Source organism: Nyctereutes procyonoides, unplaced genomic scaffold, assembly GCF_905146905.1.
Source record: "Nyctereutes procyonoides isolate TBG_1078 unplaced genomic scaffold, NYPRO_anot_genome, whole genome shotgun sequence".
Lineage (NCBI taxonomy): Eukaryota > Metazoa > Chordata > Mammalia > Carnivora > Canidae > Nyctereutes > Nyctereutes procyonoides.
This window is the reverse complement of record NW_026575047.1, coordinates 44,654,565-44,681,273: the sequence shown is the minus strand read 5'-3', so window position 1 is coordinate 44,681,273 and position 26,709 is coordinate 44,654,565. Positions and strand designations below refer to the sequence as shown.

Genomic DNA, 26,709 nt, shown 5'->3' with positions numbered 1-26,709 from the left:
TCCTTTCATACTCCTCTTTTTCAGAATTTTCCTGGCTGTTCTTACTACGTTTTAAAATTTTTTCCTTCTCTGAGCTTTGGGATCAACTTGCCTAGATTCCCCAGCAAGAATCTGTCAGTATTTTATTGGATTTAATTAAACCTGTAGATTACTTCAGGAGCCCTGACATCAGTACGGAGGTTGAAACTTTCTTGTGAAAAGTACAGCGTGTCCTCTTTTCGTTGACACGGTCATCCTGCTGGTGGCCTCTGGCGGTGGCAGGAGGTGGCGGGCACTCACTGTTGGATGATCAGCTGCCTGAGAATGACGTGGGGACACCAGGTGTCTCGGCTGCATTTCCTGTTCTCCTGTTGGAGGTTCTGGCATGTGGTAGAACTAGATTTGAGTCCCCCTTGGGGGCCAGGTCACTCAGTGCTTTCTGGCTTTTGTGTCCTTGACTCCACGATGCCTTGCTGGCTGGAGGCTCCGTTAAGACCATGTGTGTGATGCCTGGCACTGAGTGTGCCCCATCGTGGTGGCTGCCATTATTGTCACCTCGGTGCAGTGATGAGGCAAGAGGGCCACATGGGTTTCAGAGTTGCATGTAGATGGTGCCCCACAGTGGGGGCGAGGCCCATGAATGGAGATCCCAGGAGTCTGAAGAAGGGGTAAACCTGACTCGTGTCGGGTGTCCTGGGGATGTCTTGTCAGGGAAACAGGAAAGCTGTGGCTCCAGGGGGTGATTGGTGGTTGGGGTAGGGAGGTACCATGAGGATTCATCTCTGGAACCCCAACTGAACCTGGCAAGTGGTAGAAATTGATATGGAGTTAGGATTCGGGTGAGTGAGTCGCCCAGAGGCACTTAACAAAGGAAGTGCAGAGCTGAGGTCCAAACCCCACCTCGGGACGTGTAGTCTGTGGATCTTCCCTCTGTGCCCCCAAGCCACATCTCATTACAAGCTAACCCTTTAAAGGTCTGTGTGGTTGGGTTCCTCTTATGGGGCAGGGCTGGGACAGAAGGCCTCCCTCCTTGCTGGCCTGCTGGGCTCCGATGCTCTGCTCCTGGCCTTCGTGTTTGCACAGGCGGGCAGGCTCAGTCTCTCTGGGAAACCCACTTCTGACCAGATGCTGAAAGGGCTTTTGAGTAAACAAATCCTCTGCCTTTCAGATTACATTTCAGAGGACAATGTGTCTTGTTAAAAATGTGTGTTTTGGCTTGTGTGGAAGGGTCCTTTGTCTCCTAGAACTTCTCTGGTCTTGCCTATTCCTGTGAAGCACAATGTGAGCATTGACTTAAAGCCACCATTTGCCATCTCTTCTTTGAGGCCACTCAGTTTAAAGGGACCTTGTTCCAGGAGGGAGAAATAGTGTCAAGGGGCCGTGCTGGGGGGCGTGGGCCAACTGTATCTTTTCCCTTCTTTGATTCTCCAGATCTCCTTCCTTAACCAGAAGCTATATGGCCGACAGTTTGGGCAAACTGCTGTCCTGCCTGGTGTCCCCCCCACCATGATGGTTGGGTTACCAACTCAGGTCTGACTCTACACCTGGGCCCTAGAACCAGGTGTCTAGAGCCTTCTTCCTTGGGCTGGTGACTGAGAGGAGGGCCGTGTCCACAGGCTGACCCGCTGTCCCCTGAAGAGATGTAGGGGACCTCAGAGTCTTTGTGGCCATGTAGCCCCTTTGCCTTTTCCTCAGGCCTCATAAACAGCCCTGTGGGAAGGAGTCACTGGGATGTTTGTCTTCTTGGAAAACCTGTTGCCTGGTGGCCCTAAAGCAAAAAATTTTGTGATATTGTCACTGAAGCACTTTGTATGGTTCTTTGTGTCTAGTGCAGGGATGAGTCCCAAAATTTAAAAGGGTTTGATGAAGTGAGAAAATGATACTTACATGTGGAAGTTTTACTATTAGAATGTCAGAAAATCCCAAGATGGTGTGCAGTGTGACAGCACTGGTTTCCCAGCATGCTGTGCCTGCTGCCTGCTTTCCTTCCAGACCCTGTGGCATTCTAGATTCTCTACATTGTGTGTCATAAAAACCCTGGCCCAGATTGGCTTTGGGAGCTGTCAAGGAGGTCTGGCTTTCTAGTAGATTTGGAACTTGGTCTCTTTATCTCCCTATCTGCCTTCTGCTATGTTGGCTTTCTTTTCCATTTCTAGAAAGTGGCAGGATGGCTTACTTCATTGGGGTCTCAAGGCCAGTGGACAGAACACTTACTGCCCTGTCCTAGCCTTGCTGGCAAAGGCCCATTGGCTTGGATTGGCCCCCACTCCCCACTCTCTTGCCCTGGCCTGGGGATTGTGACACACTTATTGGCTCCGGCTTCGGTCCCGTGTCTACCCTGGAGCTGGGCGTGTGGTCAGTGGCCAGGCCTCCTCCACCATGGGGCCCTTGTGGGAAGGGGATTCACCCAAGCCACTGAAGACACAGATGCCAAAAGGAAGGCAGAGGTGGCCTGCCTCAAGGGAACTCCTGTCCTCAGGGATCCATGATTCAGAAAGAGTTTATTAAAAGTGTGCACTGATCAATTCCAAGTAGAAATGTGGGAGCTGTGTTAAGTGGCAAGTTCCAGAAAGTCCGATGAGAGAGAGAGTTTCTTGGTGTTAAGGCTGAGTGGGTGTGGAGTCTGGTGGGGGTGCAGAGTGGGGCTGCAGTTGGATGGAGAAGTAGCAAGAGTCAGCTGGCACCTTGCCTCTTGGCAGGCATGGGTGGTTCAAGGTGACCATCAGGGAGCTCTGTTCTGGGGTGGCCTTTGGCTGGGGCCATGGTGATATCTACCACCCTGAGCCTCCTTTTCCTCAGTTGTGAAGCATACAGCAGCCCACCTTCTAGAGTGATTTTTAAGTTTTACACGTGATTGTATATGTGAATGACTTAGCTGGCACCCAGTAAGAGCCCAACTATCATGAACTAGCATTAATTTGAAAAGATGAGGTAGGGTGTCCACACTCGGAGAGGACAGAGCAGGACTTGGCGAGGTTATTTAGACTGGAGAGCTGTCCATTTTCTGTTTTCCCACATTCTCTCTCTCTCTGGATGGCCCTGTTCTGCAGCCCCAGGACACAGTCTGTGGGAAAGGCTCATTGATGGTTCAGACATTTCCTCACTTCCTACTTTTGTGCAGCTATGGAAGGAGGGGTCACCTTCTATGGTGAGAAATATGTGGGGAGCCTCCCATCCTGCTGCCTCCGATGCAGGGCATACATATGTCGGACAGTGACTGCCCACCCACCTGCCCGCCCATGATGGTACTTGTCCACGGAGGCCTCTGCCAGTGAGTCTGAGGCTCTCCAACTTTACACAGGTTCCAGTTTCCCTGATCACACGTCCAGCAGTGGACAGTGACATTGCTACTTGTTTGTGAAGGGTTTTTGGGTCTCAGAGAGTTGATTGTTTGAAATGTAATTTCTTCAGCTCATGAGGTCAAAACTGGCACATGTGAGGGCTCTTGCTAATGGCCTTTTGCACTTGTCAGGGTTCTCTAGTGAAAAGGACCAAGAAGATGTATATATCCATAGATCCATCTATCTATCTGTACATCTCTCTATCTATCTATTGAGAGATAAATGGGTATATATCAATATGTAACAAATGAATTATATCAATATAATCATTCATATTAATATGATCAATAGATTAATACATATCTTTTAAGTAACTGGCTCATGAGTTTGTGGAGGCTGACAAGTTCCAAGATCTGTAGGGTGAATAGATCTGCATTCTAAGTACCCAAGAGTCTACAATGACATAAGTTCCCATCGTAAGGCTGGCAGGCTTGAGACCCAAGAAAGCTAATGTTTCACTTTAAGTCTGAGGCTAGGGAAGAAACAAACAAAAAACAGTGCCCCAGCCCCAAGGCAGTCAGGCAGGAGGAACTCTTACTTGTGGGAGGAGCAGCTTTATAGTCCGATCAGGCCTTCAACTGATTGGATGAGGCCCACCACACTAAGGAGGGCAGTCTACTTTTACTTAGTCTGCCAATTCAAATGTTAATCTCATCCAGAATTACCATCACAGACACACCCAGAAATAATGTTTAATGAAATGTTTGGACAGCCCGTGGCCAGTCAAGTTGACATATAAAATTAACCACAATATCTTCTATATAATCTTGGGGTTTAAAATTCTTTTCTGAGGTCTTGTGGTTGGAATAGTTGGTGTGAAAGCAAGTAGACTGTGGCATTCTAGAGACTGGTGGTGTTTTCCAGCTTCCCCCTTCTCCCTTCTCCCAGCTTCACTGTTCAGAGGTCTTATTTTAAACTAAATAGGTTGATTTTTTTTGGTATATATATTTTTTTATTGGAGTCAATTTGCTAACATATAGCATAACACCCAGTGCTCATCCCATCAAGTGCCTCCCTCAGTGCCCGTCACCCAGTCACCCCAACCCCCCACCCACCTCCCTTTCCACCACCCCTTGTTTGTTTCCCAGAGTTAGGAGTCTCTCATGTTCTGTCTCCCTCACTGATATTTCCCATTCATTTTCTCTCCTTTCCCCTTTATTCCCTTTCACTATTTTTATATTTCCCAAATGAATGAGACCACATAATGTTTGTCCTTCACCGATTCACTTACTTCACTCAGCATAATACCCTCCAGTTCCATCCACGTTGAAGCAAATGGTGGGTATTTGTCATTTCTGTTGGCTGAGGAATATTCCATTGTATACATAGACCACATCTTCTTTATCCATTCATCTTTTGATGGACACCAAGGCTCCTTTCACAGTTTGGTATTGTGGACGTTGCTGCTATAAACATCGGGGTGCAGGATTCCTGCCGTTTCACTGCATCTGTATCTTTGGGGTAAGTCCCCAGTAGTGCAATTGTTGGGTTGTAGGGTAGCTCTGTTTTTAACTCTTTGAGGTACCTCCACACAGTTCTCCAGAGTGGCTGTAGCAGCTCACATTCCCACCAAATTCCCACCAATGGTGCAAGAGGGTTCCCTTTTCTCCACATCCTCTCCAACATTTGTTGTTTCCTGTCTTGTTAATTTTAACCATTCTCACTGGTGTGAGGTGGTATCTCATTGTGGTTTTGATTTGTATTTCCCTGATGGTGAGTGATGTGGAGCATTTTCTCATGTGCATGTTGGCCATGTCTATGTCTTTTTTTGGTGAAATTTCTGTTCATGTCTTTTGCCCATTTCATGATTGGATTGTTTCTTTGCTGGTGAGTTTGATAAGTTCTTTATAGATCTTGGATACTAGCCCTTTATCTGATAGGTCATTTGCAAATATCTTCTCCCATTCTGTAGTCTTTTAGTTTTGTTGACTTTCTTTTGCTGTGCAGAAGCTTTTTATCTTGATTAAGCCCCAATAGTTCATTTTTGCTTTTGTTTTTCTTGCCTTCATAGATGTATCTTGCAAGAAGTTGCTGTGGCCAAGTTCAAAAAGGGTGTTGTTGCCTGTGTTCTTCTCTAGGATTTTGATGGATTCTTGTCTCACATTAGATCTTTCATCCATTTTGGGTTTATCTTTGTGTATGGTGCAAGAGAGTGGTCTAGTTTCATTCTTCTGCACGTGGCTGTACAATTTTCCCAGCACCATTTATTGAAGAGACTGTCCTTTTTCCAGTGGATAGTCCTTCCCACTTTGTTGAATATTAGTTGACCATAGAGTTGAGGGCCCATTTCTGGATTCTTTATTCTGTTCCATTGATCTATGTTTTTGTGCCAGTACCACACTGTCTTGATGATCACAGCTTTGTAGTACAGTGGGAAATCTGGCATTGTGATGCCCCCAGCTATGGTTTTCTTTTTCAATGTTCCCCTGGCTCTTTGAGGTCTTTTCTGATTCCACACAAATCTTAAGATGATTTGTTTCAACTCTCTGAAGAAAGTCCATGGTATTTTGATAGGAATTGCATTGAATGTGCAAATTGCCCTGGGTAGCATAGACATTTTCACAATATTAATTCTTCCAATCCATGAGCATGGAATATTTTTCCATCTCTTTGTGTCTTCCTCAATTTCTTTCAAAAGTGTTCTATAGTTTTTAGGGTATAGATCCTTTACCTCTTTGGTTAGGTTTATATCTAGGTATCTTAAGCTTTTGGGTACAATTGTAAATGGGATTGACTCCTTAATTCCTCTTCAGTCTCATTGTTAGTGTATAGAAATGCCACTGATTACTGGGCATTGATTTTGTATCCTGCCGCACTGCTGAATTGCTCTATGAGTTCTAGCAATCTTGGGGTGGAGTCTTTTGGGTTTTCTTTTTTTTTTTTAAAGATTTTATTTATTTATTCATAGAGAGAGAGAGAGAGAGGCAGAGACACAGGCAGAGGAAGAAGCAGGCATCATACAGAGAGCCTGACGTGGGACTCAATCCAGGGTTTCCAGGATCACACCCTGGGCTGCAGGTGGCACTAAACCGCTGCACCACTGGGGCTGCCCTCTTTTGGGTTTTCTATGTACAGTATCATGTCTTCTGGGAAGAGGGAGAGTTTGACTTCTTCTTTGCCAATTTGAATGCCTTTTATTTCTTTTTGTTGTCTGATTGCTGAGGCTAGGACTTCTAGTACTATGTTGAATAGCAGTGGTGAGAGTGGACATCCTTGTCGTGTTCCTGATCTTAGGGGAAAGGCTCTCAGTGTTTCCCCATTGAGAATGATATTTGCTGTGCACTTTTGGTAGATGGTTTTTAAGATGCTGAGAAATGTTCCATGTATCCCTATACTCTGAAGAGTTTTGATCAGGAATGGATGCTGTATTTTGTCAAATGCTTTCCCTGCATCTATTGAGAGGATCATATGGTTCTTGTTTTTTCTCCTGTTGATATGATCTATCACTTTGATTGCTTTATGAGTGTAGAACCAACCTTGCATCCCGGGGATAAATCCCACTTGGTTTGGTGAATAATCTTCTTAATGTACTGTTGGATCCTATTGGTTCGTTAGTATCTTGTTGAGAATTTTTGCATCTGTGTTCATCAGGGATATTGGTCTATAATTCTCCTTTTTGGTGGGGTCTTTGGTTTGGGAATTAAGGTGATGCTGTCCTCATAGAATGAGTTTGGAAGTACTCCATCTCTTTCTATCTTTTGGAACAGCTTTTGTAGAATAGGTATGGTTTCTTTTTTAAACATTTGATAGAATTCCCCTGGGAAGCCATCTGGCCCTGGACTTTTGTGTCTTGGGAGGTTTTTGATGATTGCTTCAATTTCCTCCCTGGTTATGGGCCTGTTCAGGTTTTCTATTTCTTCCTGTTCCAGTTTTGGTAGTTTGCTGTTTTCCAGAAATGCGTCCATTTCTTCTAGATTGCCTAATTTATTGGCATATATCTGCTCATAATATGTTTTTAAAATCGTTTGTATTTCCTTGGTGTTGGTGGTGATCTCTCCTTTCTCATTCATGATTTTATTAATTAGAGTCTTTTTTTCTTTTTGATAAGGCTGGCTAATGGTTTATCTATCTTATTAATTCTTTCCTGGTTTTGTTGTTCTCCTGGTTTTGTTGGTCTCTTCCACAATTCTTATGGTCTCTATTTCATTGATTTCTGCTCGAATCTTTATTGTCTCTCTTCTTCTTCTGCTGAGTGTAGGTTTATTTGCTGTTTTTTCTCCAGTTCCTTTAGGTGCAAAGTTAGCTTTTGTATTTGAGTTTTTTCCAATTTTTTTTGAGGGATGCTTGCACTGCGATGTGTTTGCCTCTCAGGACTGCTTTTGCTGTATCTCAAAGATTTTGAATGGTTGTATCTTCATTCTCATTAGTTTCCATGAGTCTTTTTAATTCTTTTCTGATTTCCTGGTTGACCCTTTCATCTTTTAGCAGGATGGTCTTTAACCTCCATGTGTTTGAATTTCTTCCAAATTTCTTCTTGTGATTGAGTTCAAGTTTCAAAGCATTGTGGTCTTAAAATATGCAGGGAACAATCCCAATCTTTTGGTATCAGTTAAGACCTGATTTGTGACCCAGTATGTGGTCTATTCTGAGAAAGTTCCATGTGTACTTGAGAAGAATGTGTATTCAGTTGCACTTGGATGTAAAGTTCTGTAAATATCTGTGAAATCCATCTGGTCCAGTGTATCATTTAAAGCTCTTGTTTCTTTGGAGATGTAGTGCTTAGAAGATCTGTCATTTGCAGAAAGCGTCATGTTGAAGTCTCCCAGTATTAGTGTATTATTTAAGTATGTCTTAACTTTGGCTATTAATTGATCAATATACTTGGCAGCTCCCACATTAGGGGCATAAGTATTCATGATTGTTAGGTTCTCTTGTTGGATAGACCCTTTAAGTATGATATAGTGTCCCTCTTCATCTCTTATTACAGTCTTTGGGATAAACTTTAATTTATCTGATATGAGGATTGCTACCCCTGCTTTCTTTTGAGGATCATTTGGATGGTAAATGGTTCTCCAACCTGTCATTTTCAGGTTGTAGGTGTCCTTAGGTCTAAAATGAGTCTCTTGTAGACAGCAAATAGATGGGTCTTGCGTTTTTATCCAGTCTGAAACCCTGCATCTTTTGATGGGATCATAAGCCCATTCACGTTCAGAGTTACTATTGAAAGATATGAATTTAGTGTCATCATAATACCTGTTCAGTCCCTGTCTTTGTGCATTATTTCTTTGGACTTCCTCTTTCTTTTACAGAGTCCTCCTTAATATTTCTTGCAGACCCGGCTTGGTGGTCACATATTCTTTCAGTTCCTGCCTGTCTTGGAAGCTCTTTATCTCTCCTTCTATTCTGAATGAGAGCCTTGCTGGATAATTCTTGGCTGCATGTTCTTCTCATTTAGGACCCTGAATATATCCTGCCAGCCCTTTCTGGCCTGCCAGGTCTCTGTGGAGAGGTCTGCTGTTAATCTAATATTTCTCCCCATATAAGTTAGGGATCTCCTGCCTTTGCTGCTTTAAGGATTTTTCTCTTTATCTTTGGAATTTGCAAGTTTCACTATTAAATGTTGAGGTGTTGAACAGTTTTTTATTGATTTTAGGGGTGGATTTCTCTATCTCCTGTATCTGAATGCCTGTTTCCCTCCCCAAATTAGGGGAAGTTTTCAGCTATGATTTGTTTAAATATGTTTTCTGTTCCTCTGTCCCTCTCAGTGCCCTCTGGAACCCCAATTAAACATAGATTTTTCCTTCTGAGTCTCATTTATTTCCCTTAACTTTTCTTCATGGTCTTTTAATTGTTTTTTTTCTTTTTTTCTCAGCTTCCTTCCTTGCCATCAACTTGTCTTCTATGTCACTCACTCTTCTACCTCATTAACCCTCGCTGTTAGGACCTCCAATTTGGATTGCATCTCATTTAATTGATTTTTAATTTTGGCCTGATTAGATCTAAATTCTGCAGTCATGAAGTCTCTTGAATCCTTTATGCTTTTTTCCAGAGCCATCAGGAGCTTTATAATTGTGCTTCTGAATTGGCTTTCTGACATGGAATTGTAATCCAAATTCTGTAACTCTGTGGCAGAGAGTACTGTTTGTGATTCTTTCTTTTGTGGTGAGTTCTTCTTCCTAGTCATTTTGCTTAGTGCACAGTGGCTAAAAACGAATTGTATTGGAAAAAGGAAGAAAAAAAAAGAAACAAAAACAAGGCGGGGTATCCTCTGGTTCTATATACTATAAATCCCTCGACTTCCCCTGGAGCTTTCCAGGGCTGCTCAGCCAAGAACTTGCTTTTCTCCTGTCCTTCCACCTGGCCTTCTGGGGGAGGGGCCTGCTGTGCTGATTCTCAGGTGTGTGCACCTGGGGAGCTGCCTTGCCCCTGCCAGGTGCCAGACTCAGTGAGAGCTGTTTACCCCATGAGGCCCCTGTTCCCTGCGGCCCTGCTCCGTCCCAGGGTCAGGGTGACACCAGGAGGGACAACTCCCCTGGCAGCGGCCAGCTCTCCAGCCCTGGAGTCAGCTCCCCAGTAACTCCCGCAGCTCCCAGTCTGCGGGAGCCTGGATGCTCTGGGGTGGGGGGGCGCTGGGGTGCGGGGCACCGATCTGCATAGCTCGGGGGCGCCTGGTGGCAGGAGCTCCTCGCTGTCCTGGGCCCTCCCGGCCTCTGCCTGTCCCGGGGGGAGCGCCGGATCCTGGGCTGTGTCCCCCGCGCCCTGGGCTCCGGGGCCTGCGCCTGGAACCCCCCCCCGGGGTGCGCAGCCCCCTCCGCGGAGCCGCCGCCTGCCCGACCCGCTTCTCCCGAGGCCCCGCCGGGCGCGCTCCAGCCCTCAGCCGCGCCCTCCCCGGGCGCACCTCCTCTGTTAGTGACCCGGGAACCTGGGGGCTCCACTGCCCCTCCTGGGGTCCTGCCGGGTTCCCTGCTAAGGGCCTTTCCCTCCGGGAAGAACCCGGTTCTGGTTTTTAAAGTTCCTGCTTCCCCGGGGCTGGGCTCTCCTGCCCCGAGGCTCTCGCCGCCCCCTGAGCCCGGCTCCTCGCGGGGCCCCTCCCCCACTGGATTCTTTTTCTTTTTCTTTTTCCGTCTTCCTACCTTGGTAGAAGCGCAGACTCTTCCCTCTGTAGCGTTCCAGCTGTCCTCTCTTTAAATCTCAGGCGAATTTGTAGGTTTTCAGGATGATTTGAAAGTTATCTGGGTAAGTTGGTGGGGACAGGTGACTTGGGGACCCTACTCCTCCGCATCTGGTCCCGCCCCCCTAAATAGGTTAATTTTCTCATGACAAGACTATAAACAATCAGAAAGAAGGGAGGTTACTTTATAGGTGATAGGGACCCACTCCCATGAAGCAGAGTTAAAGTCAGAGCTCCTGGACCTTCTTCTGGGTCAGCTGTCAGTCCTGCCCCAGGGCCAATGACTAAACTAGGTTTGAAGTTCCAAGTGTGCAATGAGGTTTTCAAATCAGATTTTGCATTTTCTAGGCTTCACGATCCCTGGAAAAGAGTTACAAACAGCACTGTGATTCCTTTGTCTGAAACCATCAGTGTGTCTGTCCCTTTTGGCATCCACAGGGGGCTTTTGCAAGTCCTCAGGTTTATGGGACATCTCCTTTTTTAATGTTCAGATGTGTGTTTGGAATGGGTGTCCCAGGAACAGGTGGGGTCAGCAGAAGGGCAAGCCCTGCTCCTTTACAAAGCTACATTTTGCCAACAGCTCCGAACAGTTGTGAATCATCTGGGTGGAGATGTGGGCTGTTTTCTTGACAAAGGTGTGGTATGCGGGTCTGCATCCATGGGAGAGGGTGTTGACTCTAGTCTTGAGGGCTTGGGGACGTAGGTGGTTCCTTATGGCTTTGTCTTGGGGGACTTGTGGTATATGGAGCAGTTTCTCATTTCTCCCATTCAGTATTGGAGATGGTCAGGGATTATGAGTCAGCCAGGGCAGCATGCAAAGGCTTATTTTGCTCTTTTGCGGAAAGGTGGACAGAGAAGAAGATTCTGTTGATGGTGAGCATGTAGGACTAGTGGGGTTTACAAGGTTAGTATTTATACTCCTGCACAGAACCTACTTCTAAAATGCCACTGTCCCAGGGCCACTGGGGAGGCGATAGGCTCTGCCCCTCTTACCTTCTTTTTTTACATTTTTTTTAATTTTTTAAATTTATTTTATGATAGAGAGAGAAAGAGAGAGAGAGAGAGAGAGAGAGAGAGAGAGAAAGAGGCAGAGACATAGGCAGAGGGAGAAGCAGGCTCCATGCACCGGGAGCCCGACGTGGGATTCGATCCGGGGTCTCCAGGATCGCGCCCTGGGCCAAAGGCAGGCGCCAAACCTCTGCGCCACCCAGGGATCCCCCCCTCTTACCTTCTGACTCCAAGCTTGACATTTACACTGTGCTTTATCTCTTATTTGAAATCCAGGCACTCACACACACCCATGCCCGTGTGTGCATGCATGTGTGTGTGCGCGTGCACAGAGTGCACGTGCCTCGGGGTAGGACGGATAGCTTTATGATCAGGTGTGGGGATCATCAGGCTTTATAGCTGGTTTCTTTTTTTTTAATTTTTATTTATTTATGATAGTCACAGAGAGAGAGAGAGAGAGAGAGAGGCAGAGACACAGGCAGAGGGAGAAGCAGGCTCCATGCACCGGAAGCCCGATGTGGGATTCGATCCCGGGTCTCCAGGATCGCGCCCTGGGCCAAAGGCAGGCGCCAAACCTCTGCGCCACCCAGGGATCCCCTATAGCTGGTTTCTTCCTGTCTCTCAAAGTCTCTGCCCAGAGAACCATGAGGAGCAGGTACTATAGGTGGTATATAGGGTGCTTTATGCCAAAGATACAGATGCACATACAGATAAACATATTTTTCTACATAAATGACACTTTCATGTTTTTGGTAAAGCGTATTAGGTAAGACAAGAACAATCTGTTGTCACGAAGAAATTTTGAGAAACCTGAAAGCAAGCTTCTCATTTCATCTTTTTATAAACTCACCGAAGGATTTCTATATGCTGGGGACAAGGAGATCTTGTGTGTGTCCTGGATGTGGCGGCCACCTGGGAATAGCTTACAGGAGCTATTCTGTCAGCAGGAGCATATGATTCTTCAGTGCCCCATTTATGACTTTTTTTGGTGGGGCAAGGGGCTTGGCTGGTTTCTCATAGTATCAAATGTACTCAAAAAGGAGGAGGGACACCATTGAATACAAGGCATTTGGGAAAACATTTGAGATAGTGAAGAAATAAATGCAAAGAACATCGGTAGTCAGGATAATAGTATTATTCCCAGTGGCGTCATATGCTTTCAGCCATGCCCTGATAAATATTGTATCCTTTGTGCAGAGCAACTAATGCCAGAGGCTGAAAGGCTTGTCTTAGCACTTTCCCTGTGGCCCACGGTGGCCCTTTACCATCCCAGATGTAAAAGCGTAGTGTTGTAACTCACTATCCTCGTAAATCCTCATGATAGAAACAGTATTGACTTGTTTTTACAAGTCCTTGTCATATGAGAGAGGCTATAGCACTTCTGTTTGTTTATTATTATTACTAACGGTAATTTTTGCCAAGAGCTTCCTGTGTATAGGCTCCTTCCATACATGATCTCATTTAATCTTCTCTTGCCTGTGAGGGATAAATACTATCCTTATCCTTTTTTATTTAGGGGGACACTAAGGCTTTGGGTGATGAACTGACTTGTCTGTAATCACACAGGTAGAGGATGCCCAAGCCCTGACCCAGATCCCACCCGGTTACCTGCGGGCACTGCTCTCAATGCTGCCTGGGTCACCTGTGTCATCTGTGCATGCAGTGGTGACACACTGACACAGCAGGGCCAAGATGAGGGTGAGGGAGCAAGGGGGCCAGGGGACAGGTGTGTTATACCCCTGCAAATGCAGCACTGGATCCTGCCTTCATTGAACAATTTGATCTTTTGCTCATCTCAGATTTTCTTTGCATTAATTTTGCCTCTTAAAAATATTGCATTGGGGATATTATTTATCTTGATGATGGGGCTTTGCAGTACTCAGGGCAGGCATAATCATCTCTACTTTGCAGGTGAGGACCATGAGGACTAGGGGGTCAGGAGTCTGGAGAAGTCCCATGGCCGAAAGGGCGGGAGCTGGGAGGTTTGCCAGGGCTTTTGGGAGCGGGTTGGAGGTGGCTACGTGACTTACCCTGGGTGATCATAGTTCTCAGGAATGTGTTTCTCTTCTTCCAGGTCGGGAAAGAGGTTGAAGAAGACCCGTAAGTATGACATCATCACTACTCCAGCTGAGCGAGTGGAAATGGCCCCATTGAATGAGGAGGATGATGAGGATGAGGATTCCACAGTATTTGACATCAAATACAGGTATCGGGTGGGGACAGAAGCTTCTTCCTGGGCTCTCAGGCGTTAGGGTGGTGGATGGCTCACCTTGGAAAACAACATGAGGCCAGGTGTGGTGTCTGTGTGTCCTTGTGCTTTGGTTACTTGTTTAACCTTGGGACATTCTGTGTATGGAGGGGACCCCTTTGATCCCCTCTTAGAACATACAGCACCCAGAAAGCCAGCAGAGAAATGCTTGCAGAGATGTGGTTATTCCCACTTTCCCCAGATATGAACGCTGGAGAAATCCACTTTGCATGAAGACAAGGAGGGCTCAGTGTCAGACAGAGAACTTGTCACATGCTGCCTGGGGGGATCAGGTCCCAGCAGCTGTATGTGTTACACACGGTGCACACAAATGGACACTTTTCTTTCAGCTGCTCTAAAACTCATGGCTGAGAGCATGGGATGGGGTGGACATAAAACGGTGGATGGCATTTACCAATAAGCTCCAAAGGTAGGGGTGTGACCTAAAAAGGTAGCCCATAGGAAAGTCAGAATGACTGTGACTTCAGGGTTGTAGTTAGGTTTTGGGATCCTTTAGGAGTGTCCTCTTGATAAATGAGATTCTCATTGTAAGGCTGGGGGTGAGTGTAGTTTAGAGATGAGGGCTCAAAGCCTCAGAGAAGAGGAAGCTGTTTGCCCAATGTTCCAGTTATTACCAACAAAGGGGAGACGCAAATCTGGGCTGGACCCCATCCTGAACTTTCTACGCCAGAGTTCTCCAGAGAAACAGAACCAATAGAAAGAGGTATTATAAAGGTCCAAGCCTGAAGGTCTGAGAACCAGGTCCACGTGAAGGAGAAGACGAGTGTCCCAGCTTGAAAATGGTCAGCAAGGAAAATGAATTCGTCTTACTTACCTTTTGTGCTACTCAGGCCTCCTACTGATTGGATGAGGCCCACCCACACTAGAGAGGGCAATCTACCTCACTCAGGCTACTGATAAAATTGTTAATCTCCTCAGAAACACCCTCACAGGCACACTCAGAATAGTGTTTGGCCAAATATCTGGGCACCTGTTCGCTCGGTCAAGGTGACATGAAAGGTTAGCCAGCACACACAGCTTTTCTATACATGAGAAAGCAGGTCCTCCATACCTCTCCTGACTTGTTCTCCATCAGCACAGCCTCCGCTGTTCTTGGCTTTCCTGTATAAATCAATTGTCAGATTCAACAAAACATGTTTGGGATTTTGACTCCATGCATCAGTTTAAGAGGGAATCGGTCCCTTTATGAGAATCTTCCAATCCATGAATATGAAATGACTGTCATTTGTTTAGGTATTTATCAAAGATTATTTATTTACTTATTTTTATTTTTTTTATTTATTTACTTATTTGAGAGAGTGAGCGAGAGAGAAAGAGCACAAGCAGGGGGAGCAGGAGGGGGAGAAGCAGGTGTAAGTATATATATGTGTTGTGTGTATTTTTGACTTAAAAATACTATTTTCTTTATCCTCACGTCTGAAAAAAAGGCTGCATTATCATGTTTATATACATACCAATATTAGAAACAGTTTGTCAATGAATCACACCTAAATTTTATTAAGAACGCGCAGACATTAAAACATGGATTGCTTTTTGTGAGCAGCAGAGCAAACCGTTAACTGTAGTTTGCGTGTTAGGTAAACAGTAGCACTCTTTGAGTAGAATCAAAACTATTGGTGGTATTCATTCATACTGGCACATAATAGACACATCAGAAAGTCAGTGATTGTCCTGGTTTTATTGCTTAGCCATTTTATCTGTCTCACATTCATTGCACAGAAATGAAACCTAATGGGAAGCAAACTATGTCCTCATTATTAGCCACGATGAAGAGGGTCCTGCTGCATCCCACAGGCCAGGAGCATCATACAATAGAGAGCACTTGAGGGCTTAAGTGGATCAATGTACTGTTTTGATTCTGAGACACTGAATAGAATCTCATCCATGCTTAGTGATTGAACCAAAGGTGGAAGCCTTCCACCTCACCAAACAGGAAAAAGACCCTAACAAAGAAATATAACAATCAATCTGTGCCGATACTCTATCTTTAGACTCACACTTTAGTGCAAGGTGGAAAAAGGGGCCCTTTCTTGAGTACTTGGATACAGGGGTTATTGTGGTCTGGAGACTGCTGGGTTGATACTGAGGCTGGGATCATGAAAAGAAAGTGCATATTGAAACCACCTCCAGATTATGAACATTTCCCAGCTCATCTTGGTTCTTCAGACAATGGAGCCAGTGCCTTTCCCAGGCTGACACTTTGTGCTGTATTGACACTGGCACCTTGCTAGCAGTTTTCACATATACTGTAAAGTAGCTCTAGCCACAGCCAGCATGCTCTGCATTATATATCCAGGACTTGTTTATATCCTAACTGGAAGTTTGTACCTTTTGACCATCTTCACCCAAATCCCCCACTCCCAGCCCTCTGCTTCTGATCACTTACATATCAGATCTCTTTCTCTATGAGGTGTTTTTTTTTTGTTTTGTTTTGTTTTGTTTTCTGGTTTTAGATTCCACACATGAGTCAGATCATATAGTATTAATTTTTCACTGTCTTGCTTATTTCACTTATAATGGCTTCAAGGTCCATCCATGTTATTGCAGATGGTCTGATTTCCTTCTTTTTTTTATGCTGAATAATATTCTGTTGTGTATATATACCACATTTCCTTTATTATTTTTTTTAAGATTTTATTTATTCATTTCAGAGCTCATGAGCAGGGGCAGGGGCAGAGGGAGATGGAGAAGCAGACTCCCTGCTGAGCAGGGAGCCTGATGCGGGGCTCAATCTCAGGACCCTGAGACCATGACCTGAGCTGAAGGCAGAGGCTTAACCATCTGAGTCACTCAGGCGCTCCTATACTGCATTTTCTTTATCTGTACATGTGTCGACGGACACTGGCTGTTTCCATGTCTTGACTATTGTAAATACTGATGCGGTAATGCAGGGAGGCAGATATCTCTTCAACATAATGATTTTATTTCTAAAAGCAAATGATTAAATTGAACCACCTGGTAGATGTTAAGGTAACAGATTAATACTTTTGTTTTTTGGAAGTCTGAGTTTGCTCCCTGATTCTGATGTAAGGCAAGAGCAGGTAGGAAATTAGGTCTCAGGGCATGCTCTGGAGCATTGTCATTGGCCACTTTAATAATGCGCACTCCACCTCTATCTGACATGACAATAGCATGGAGCCCCTCAATGCATGCTAATTTTTTTAGATTTTATTTATTTATTTATGAGAGACACAGAGAGGCAGAGACATAGGCAGAGGGAGAAGCAGGCTGCCTGCAAGGAGCGAGATGCAGGACTCAATCCCAGGACCCTAGGATCACAACCTGAACCAAAAAGGCAGATGCTCAACCACTGAGCCACCCAGGCACCCCATCCCAGTAATTTTTTTTGTATATTTTTTTATTGGAGTTTGATTTGCCAACATATAATATAACACCCAGTGCTCATCCCATCAAGTGCCCCCCTCAGTGCCCGTCACCCAGTCACCCCATCCCCCTGCCCACCTCCCCTTCTACTACCCCTTGTTCGTTTCCCAGAGTTAGGAGTCTTATCATGTTTTGAACCCTCTCTGATTTTTCCCACTCATTTTCTCTCCTTTCCCCTATAATCCCTTTCACTATTTTTCATATTCCCCATGAGTGAAATCATATAATGATTGTCCTTCTCTGATTGACTTACTTCACTCAGCATAATACCCTCCAGTTCCATCCATGTCAAAGCAAATGGTGGGTATTCATCATTTCTAATGGCTGAGTAATATTCCATTGTATATATAGACCACATCTTCTTTATCCATTCATCTTACAATGGACACCGAGGCTCCTTCCACAGTTTGGGCTGCAGGTGTCTCGGCTTTTCACTGCATCTGTATCTTTGGGGTAAATCCCCAGTAGTGTAATTTCTGGGTCATAGGATAGGTCTATTTTTAACTCTTTGAGGAACCTCCACACAGTTTTCCAGAGTGGCTGCACCAGTTCACATTCCTACCAACAGTGCAAGAGGGTTCCCCTTTTCCACATCCTCTCCAACATTTGTTGTTTCTTGTCTTATTAATTTTCCCCATTCTCACTGGTGTGAGGTGGTATCTCATGTGGCTTTGATTTGTATTTCCCTGATGGCAAGTGATGCAGAGCATTTTCTCATGTGCTTGTTGGCCATGTGTATGTCTTCTTTGGTGGAGCTGTTCTGAAGGATAGAAAGGGAAAGAATACTTCCAAACTCATTTTATGAGTCCAGCATCACCCTAATTCCCAAACCGGACAAAGACCCCACCAAAAAGGAGAATTATAGACCAATATCTCTGATGAACACAGATGCAAAAATTCTCAACAAGATACTAGCCAATAGGCTCCAATAGTACATTAAGGAGATTATTCACCATGACCAAGTGGGATTTATCCCTGGGATGCAAGGTTGGTTCAACACTTGTAAAACAGTCAACATGATAGATCACATCACCAAGAGAAAAAACAAGAACCATATGATCCTCTCAATAGATGCAGAGAAAGCATTTAACAAAATACAGCATCCATTCCTGATCAAAACTCTTCAGAGTGTAGGGATACAGGGAACATTCCTCAGCATCATAAAAGGCATCTATGAAAAGCCCACAGCAATATCATTCTCAATAGGGAAACACTGAGAGCCTTTCCCCCTAAGATCAGGAACATGACAGGGATGTCCACTCTCACCACTGCTATTCAACATAGTACTAGAAGTCCTAGCCTCAGCAATCAGACAACAAAAAGAAATAAAAGGCATTCAAATTGGCAAAGAAGAAGTCAAACTCTCCCTCTTTGCAGATGACATACTACTGTACATAGAAAACCCAAAAGAGGGATCCCTGGGTGGCGCAGCGGTTTGGCGCCTGCCTTTGGCCCAGGGCGCGATCCTGGAGACCCGGGATCGAATCCCATGTCGGGCTCCCGGTGCATGGAGCCTGTTTCTCCCTCTGCCTGTGTGTCTGCCTCTCTCTCTCTCTCTCTCTCTGTGACTATCATAAATAAATAATAATAAAAAAAAGAAAACCCAAAAGACTCCACCCAAAATTGCTAGAACTCATAAGCAATACAGCAGTGTGGCAGGATACAAAATCAATGCCCAGAAATCAGTGGCATTTCTATACACTAACAATGAGACTGAAGAAAAAGAAATTAAGGAGTCAATCCCATTTACATTTGCACCCAAAAGCATAAGACACCTAGAAATAAACCTAACCAAAGAGGTAAAGGATCTATACCCTAAAAACTACAGAACACTTCTGAAAGAAATTGAGGAAGACACAAAGAGATGGAAAAATATTCCATGCTCATGGATTGGAAGAATTAACATTGTGAAAATTTCTATGCTACCCAGGGCAATTTGCATGTTCAATGCAATTCCTATCAAAATACCATGGACTTTCTTCAGAGAGTTGGAACAAATCATCTTAAGATTTGTGTGGAATCAGAAAAGACTCCAAATAGCCAGGGGAACATAAAAAAAGAAAACCAGAGCGGGGGCATCGCAATGCTGGATTTCAGGTTGTACTACAAAGCTGTGATCATCACGACAATGTGGTACTGACACAAAAACAGACACATAGATCAATGGAACAGAATAGAGGACCCAGAAATGGGCCCTCAACTCTATGGTCAACTAATATTCGAAAAAGCAGGAAACACTAGCCACTGGAAAAAGGACAGTCTCTTCAATAAATGGTGCTGGGAAAATTGGACAGCCATGTGCAGAAGAATGAAACTGGACCACTCTCTTACACCACACACAAAGATAAACCCACAATGGATGAAAGATCTAATGTGAGACAAGAATCCGTCAAAATCCTAGAGAAGAACACAGGCAACACCCTTTTTGAACTTGGAGAACATAGGCAAGCACCCTTTTGGAACTTGGCCATGCAACTTCTTGCAAGATACATCTATAAAGGCAAGAGAAACAAAAGCAAAAATGAACTATTAGGGCTTAATCAAGATCAAAAGACTTCTGCACAGCAAAAGACAACAAAACTAAAAGACAACCTACAGAATGGGAGAAGATATTTGCAAATGACCTATCAGATAAAGGGCTAGTATCCAAGATCTATAAAGAACTTATTAAACTCACCAGCAAAGAAACAAACAATCCAATCATGAAATGGGCAAAAGACATGTCCCAGTAATTTTTAATGCAGGAATTACCTTAAGTACCTAAGGCACCTTGATTTCTCTCCTCCACCACCATTCTAATCCATTTTAGGGGGTAGAGGAAAGACATCAGGAAGGACCTAAGGTCCCATTGGACTCAGGTCCCAGCCAATCCACTTGTGTTAGCCTTCTGTCCCAGATCATTAGCCCTAATGAGCCTGTGTCTGGCAAGCTTGTTGTCCATGCTTGGGTTTCTATTTCCAGGGCTGCCGGCTTCTCTCTCCTGCCACTTTGGGGACAGCTTCTAGACAGGTTCTTCTGCAATCCACTGTCACATGATTTGTGACTGTGTCTCCTATATTGCTTAAAAAATATAATTTTCTCACTTTTTGTTCATGGTGTCTGGAATTATGGTTGATTTTTTGAAACACTGATTTCTTAAAAAATCCAGAAACCTCACCAAACTCTCATTAATTTTAGTAGTATAAATGGGGATTTGGGGGTTTTCAACCTGGACTAATGAGAGCCCCCCCCCCCCCAAAATCCTTCAACATTTCATTTCTTTTTAAAACCTTTTTGTACTCACTTTTGGCCTCTAAGTCACTTAGATAGAAGTGATGATAATAGACATTCTGGCTCTTCTTTTTAAAGATTTATTTATTTACTTAGAGAGAGAGAGAGAGAGAGAGAGAGAGAGAGGAGTGGGGAGGGGCAGAGGGAGAGAATCTCAGGCAGAGCCCAACAAGGGGCTTGATCTCCTGACGCCGAGATCACGGCCTGAGCAGAAACCAAGAGTCAAACCCTTACCTGACTGCCACTCAGGCGCCCTATTCCATCTTATTCTTTACCTTAAAGCACATGCTTTCCATACTGACCACTAAGAGTGGTGGTCACAGTAGGGTGGCAGGTAGAGTTTCTTTTCTGGGAAGCTTCTCTCTGTTCCTGGTTAGCTAATGTCAAATTTTATTTAAATGCCGTTTCTAGCTCTATTGAGAGGGTCATATCGTTACCTTCAGTCTGTTAAGGTGATGAAATTATCTTTGTTGGCTTTTCTGATACTAAACTGGCTTTGCATCCATGTGATAAGATGAGCTTGATTGTGGTTGTGGTGCCCAGTCATGCACGCTGCTATCTCCAGTTGGCTGATATTTTGTTTAGGATGCCGTTGGTTCTCTGAGTGACCAAGATGGGTTTGTCTTTTTCCTACTTTGCAAGGTCTTGGGTAGGCTTTGTTAAGAGTTTTAGTAGTAGAACAAGTTTTCCTGATAAAAGAAGTTAGGGTGCATTCTTTATTTTCCTTGTCTCTGGACTAGTTTGTGTCAGATTAGAATTATTTGTTTCTAAATGTTTAGTAAAACATGCTGAAACCCACTGGAACCTGATGCTTTCTTAGTGCGAAGACTTTTTAAAAAACTATTGATGTTTGGTTCTTTGAGTCATGATAGGACTATATAGTCTTTATCTGTTTCTTTTTGGGTCAGTTTTGATGGGTTGTATTTCTTGAAGTTTGTCCACATCATCTAAGTTTTCAAATGTATTGCCCTAAAGTTGCTCACAACATTCTCCTATCTTTTTAATTTTGGTAATGTACAGACACAATCCTCTTTCCATTCTTAATAATTCTTGATTATATTTGCCTTTTCTTGTTTTCCTAGATCAGTCTTACTGGAAGTTTAATTTTATTTATCTACACAAAGAACCATGTTTTGGCTTCTTTGATTTGCAACTTTAGTTGGTTTATGCCTCCCTTCTTTTTCTCCTCCTCCTCCTCCTCCTCCTCCTTCTTCTTTTTATTAATACAGTATTTGTTTGTCTTCCCTCTGTCAAATGCTGAGCCAAGCACTTTCCCCAGGCTGCCTGGGGAGGTAGAGAGAACGGAACATACTGGGCAGATGAGACATGGGAGAAAGACCGATGGGAAGCGCGGATGGCTCTTTTACGTGGCGAAGAGGATGAGAAAGGCCACCATCAGGCAGAAAAGCCCCATGACCTCCAGGAGGGCAAAGGCCAGGATGGCATAGGAGAAGAGTTGTTGCTTCAGAGAGGGGTTCCTGGCCTAACCTATGATGAGGCTCCCAAACACAGTCCTGAATCCAGCCCCAGAGCCAGTCACCCCTACCGTGGTGGCCCCGGGCCCAGTGCACTTGGTGGCTGTGCAATGTCCTTGAAATGGCACTGGTTGGGAAGGAGTGAGGTCAGGGGACATGAGGCTATCATGCTGCTGGGGCTCTCATCTGTCATTGTCTCATCTGTCATTGTTTAGCACCACTGCCAACAGTGAGAGGTGCTCCCATCCTCGAAGCAGGTGGAGGTGAACTTGGCACAGGTGTCTGTTTTCAAGGGCTGAGGGATGGATGGCAGGAGAATTGCTCCTGGTGAGAAGACAGAAGGGGATGGGGGCTCTGCCTCCCTTCCTAAGCTTTCTTCAGGTGTGTTCCATTATCTTTTCCAGTGTCTTCCATCGAGCAGTTAGCTCTTAATTTGCAGCTTACTTTCCTGGTGTCAGCATTTATCCTGTAATATCTCCATTTGCTGACTCCCATAGGCTTTCTTTGTTGCCAGGTACTCGCCTGCCTCCCTGTGTGTTGTGCTTCAAGCAGCTCCGGGTAGAAGTTTGTGTTGTTCGTGATTGAAATGATACCAGGATGCGCATGAACTTGGAGCCAGGTCACTAGACACAAGCCTGCTCTGGTCCTCAGGCCCAAAGGTGACGGATGGTTCAGGAAGTCAGAGCAAGACCTTTCCTAGTATAGATGTAATGTATGCTGTAGATGTGGCCGATAAGAGAAAGGGAAAATAAAATCACCTGTAATCTCACTGCTTAATGGTAACCACTAGAGTGTGTGTGAGTATGTATCTGTGAATTTTCTTTTTTGTAGAAGTTGGCCCAGGTTACACATGCTGTTTTGAAACCATTTTCCATCAGAACAGCATATTACAAACAACTTTATAGGTCAGTAAGTTTGAAAGAACAAGAATTTTAAGACCAGTTTTATGTTCGCTTTAGCATTTTTGAGAACTTCCTGGTCTGCACCTAATAATCTGCTCACAGGTACTTGTCTTTTTCTGTGTAGATGTAGCTCATCTAAGTATTGGGGTTCCCTCTGGGAAACAGGCCATATTTAAATTGGTGCAGCTGAATGGGGACCTTGGGTTATTTTGTGTGAGTACAAAGAGGAGAGTTGTGTTCTTCATGCCAGAGCGGTGAGGCAGTAACTCGGTCCATGCTGTTGCATGGCCAGTTCTTTGGTAACATTTTGTGACTTAGAGCCTGGGCGCATCAGCCAGGCAGGGAATGAAGAGGAGGTGGCCAAGTGAGGCTTCTGTGCAGAGCCCTGTTGTTAGGCTCTGACACAACTGGGATGTGCTCATCCTTGAGGTAAGACCCCCGATGTGGTGGTGGGGGTTGGTTTGGGGGGGTGGGGAGGGAAAAAAGTCTGTAGAAGTGTCTTTCCAACTCTGCACTTCAGAAGCCTAATTAGAGGGAAGAACTGATGGCTGAACAGATTATGGAGAACCCTGGGGTTTTGGAATGATTCTGGATTTCACGTGGTGTTTTGAGTTCTGGCTCTTTGTGCTTTGAGCTTGGTTGGCTTGGTGTGCAGCTGTGGCTGATATTTTGGGATCCCATGTGCCCCTGTGTTTTATTACAGGAGACTTCTATGCCCCCTCATCACCCCCCCAGGTGAGGCAGATGCTGCCCTTTGTCCTGTCTTCCGTGGGTGGTAAAAGTGGCTGTGGCAGGTGCAGCCCGAAGGGAGGCTGCTGGGAGGCTGGGAGACACACTGTTCCTACCTGCATGCTTCCATTCCCTGTTCCTTTGCCTCTTAGGTCTGGAAAAGCTGTGGCCTGTGGGAATACAGTCATACATCCTAGAAATGCCTGCTTCCCACCCTCTTGTGGGTAGAGCTTCCTGTGGGAATCTCATTAGAAACCAGTGGGATTTCTGCTGTGATGCCGGGCACTGTGCCTGGCATCTTGTCTTTGGAACAAAGGGCATTTGGTGGCTGTTTGCAGCAAGAGGCCCCAGGAGGCTAGGCTGAGAGCAGGAGGAAACAGATTGACTTGCTTGTCCTAGACTGAAACCCCAGGGCTCAGAGTCCCCATGGACACCCATGGCACTTGCTAAGCACACTCAGAGCAGTGACTTCTGCAAGGTTGGACTCGGAAGGCCCTTCTGCCTATCCTGTGCTTCCTCATCTTCTGGAACGAAGATTTTAGAGTGAGGAATGGCACTGTTAGGAACATCAACATGTGGACAGCTGTGGAGGCGATGGGTATTGTGAACTTCTGAGGCCTGGAAGGCATCGGTGACCCGTAGGCCCCTACCACCCACTGAGGATGCTGGGGGGGTATCCTACCTGGACCTGAAACAACAAACAGGAGTCCTTCCCGGACCAGTTTGAATGAAGCTCTGTCAGCCCTCTTCCTTACAGGATGCCGAGCTTATATGTGTAAAATGGGCACATCATGAGACATTTTTGTTTCTTTGAAAAGCCATATTGGGAGTCTGGGGTCAGTTCTTGGTAATGTATCATGCACCTCAAAACTCTTTGAGTTTCAGGTCTATGAGGGGAGAACCTATGCAAACAGGAATTTGTGGGGCAGCCCGGGTGGCTCAGTGGTTTAGCACTGCCTTTGGCCCAGGGCCTGATCCTGGAGACCCAGGATCAAGTCCCACATCGGGCTCCCTGCATGGAGCCTGCTTCTCCCTCTGCCAGTGTCTCTGCCTCTCTCTCTGTGTCTCTCATGAATAAATAAATAAAATCTTAAAAAAAAACCCAGGAATTTGTGCAGCAATGAAAATTTACCGTTAAGTGAACATGACTTACTCCATTTCTTGCCTACACACACACGCACACACAGAATTTATATAGATCTATGTAAGAATCAGGCACAGAGAAAAAACAAAAACAAGAACCCAGCACAAATAATTCTCATGAGCAGTGCTTTTTAAAAAAATAACTAGCCACATTATTCAGTTGTTCCCTTCTCTGTTTGGCGTCCTGGGTTGAAAGCTGGAGGAGTGCTTGCAGGTAGTGGTGATCCTCCTGTCTGTCTCCATCTCACACATCCTCACAGCAAGGGCCTGGGCTCCTCCCTTTGCTCCTTTGTCATTTATTTCTTGTGGCCGGTGTGCCCTTTCCTGAGGTGGCCCTCACTGCTGCACTGAGAGGTCAGCTGCCAGGGTGCTGGCCAGGGGCTTCTTGTGTTGAGGACTCTTTCTGCTGACAAACAAAGCTTGGGAGGGACATGGACAGGTTGGGACACGTCTCTCTCCATGATGGTTATGACCCAGTGTTGTTGGGCAAGAAGGACACTTGGAAGTTTTTGAAGGGAACAGGCATGAGGCATGGCGCCTAACCATGCCTTCACTTCTCAGGGAGCTTCAAAGGAGGATGGGGGTGGGCTCAGCATCGAGACTGTTGGGTTTATTTTAATGATGAAGCAGGAGTGTCAGTAGCAGTTTGGCTCTTCTGGAGGAGAGAAGGAGGCTAAAAGAGTCCTTTTAAAAATCTTTCCTCAACTGGGTGTTATACTCTGTGTTGGAAAATTGAATTTAGATTTTAAAAAAATCTCTGCTTACCCTGCACTCCATGTGTCCAGCTTGGGAGCCTGCTTATTCCATTGGCCATGAGTGAGGCAGGCTGAGCCCAACCTGCTCTTGGGGAGCTGGTGCTGAGATGAGGAGACAGCAGGAGCACTGACACTTATAAGACAGCCTGAGAACTACAGGGGAGGAAAGAATGGGGTGCTGTGGACAGCCAGGAGGGGTGCCTCTCTTGGGCAAGAAGCTCTTTCCAAAGGAGAGGAAGATGGTGGTGGGTTTGAAAGGAAGCACCCCAAAGCAGATTGAGGGCCAGGGAGGAGCGAGGGCATTGCAGGAGGAATTAATAGCATGTGTGAAGTGTGCAAGTTTGAGTGAGTGGAGGGAGCACCAGGTGAGCTGCAGCTGTGAGCCTCTGCCCCCCCCAGCCCGAGAGCTCTCCAGAGGAAAACCCCAAAGCTGCATGACCTTAGGGAGGCAGCAGGATGAAATGAAGAGACGTAGTGTCTGTGTCCATGGTCCCCTGGAACTTCCTGAATCAGAGCATCACTGGAGAGTCTGAAGCTAAACCCACTGCTCAGACTCGCCATGGGGCTTCCCTCCTTCTTGAGAGGCAAAGGAGCTGGTGACCCCTAAAGGCAACTGCATGTGTCCAGAGTGACTGCTCCCCTGTGCAGGTGTGTGGAAGCTCTGTTTTCTCCTTTCTGGTGGCAGCCCTGCAGGTTTAGCTCTGCTGTGGAGGAACAGAGGAATTGTGCTGAGTGTGGTGATTCGTGGGGAGGGGGGATCCCTGTGTCTGCTCCATTCTACATCCACTGTGTGCATTTATTCTGTAAGCACAAGTGTGGGGTGCCTGGGTGGCTGAGTTGGTGAAGCATCTACCTTTGGCTCAGGTCATGATCCTGGGGCCCTGGGATCGAGTCCCGCATCCGGCTCTTTGCTCATTGAGAAGTCTGCTTCTCATTCTCCCTCTGCTTCAACCCCTGCTTGTGCTCTCTCTCAAGTAAAATCTATTTAAAAAAAAAAAAGATTTAAGTACAGGGGTGTAAACAGCTGCCTGGGAGGATGTGCACTGATAGAGATCCTGGCGGAAAACCCGGGGACAGGCTCTTGTAGCATCCCCAAGATGTGCTGTCACCACATCAGCAATATTGACATGCCCATTCATGGTTTGGTCTTTGAAAGCTATGAAAACTCTTTCCTCTGTCCCCCGGTTCCCCTAGCCCCCACCGCCCATCCTCAACGTTGAACCTGCAGTGGTGCAGCCTGATAATTATGGGGAGGCCTGGTGGGAGTCTGAATACTTGAGGTCTGCAGGCTACATCTGTAGAATGGGGGCAGGGGGCGAATACCTGGGCTCCCTGGATGTCAG

The 26,709-nt window shown here is 45.5% G+C and overlaps 1 protein-coding gene across 1 annotated transcript in view; it reads left to right on the top strand.

Moving 5' to 3' along the window:
* The window catches only part of FAM174B (family with sequence similarity 174 member B), a 43,507-nt gene that overhangs the window by 13,382 nt on the left and 3,416 nt on the right, over window positions 1–26,709 (top strand). The window contains exon 2 of the mRNA XM_055326503.1: window positions 13,514–13,645. Within this exon, the coding sequence (XP_055182478.1) occupies window positions 13,514–13,645 (132 nt within the window). The remainder of the gene's footprint in view (window positions 1–13,513; window positions 13,646–26,709) is intronic.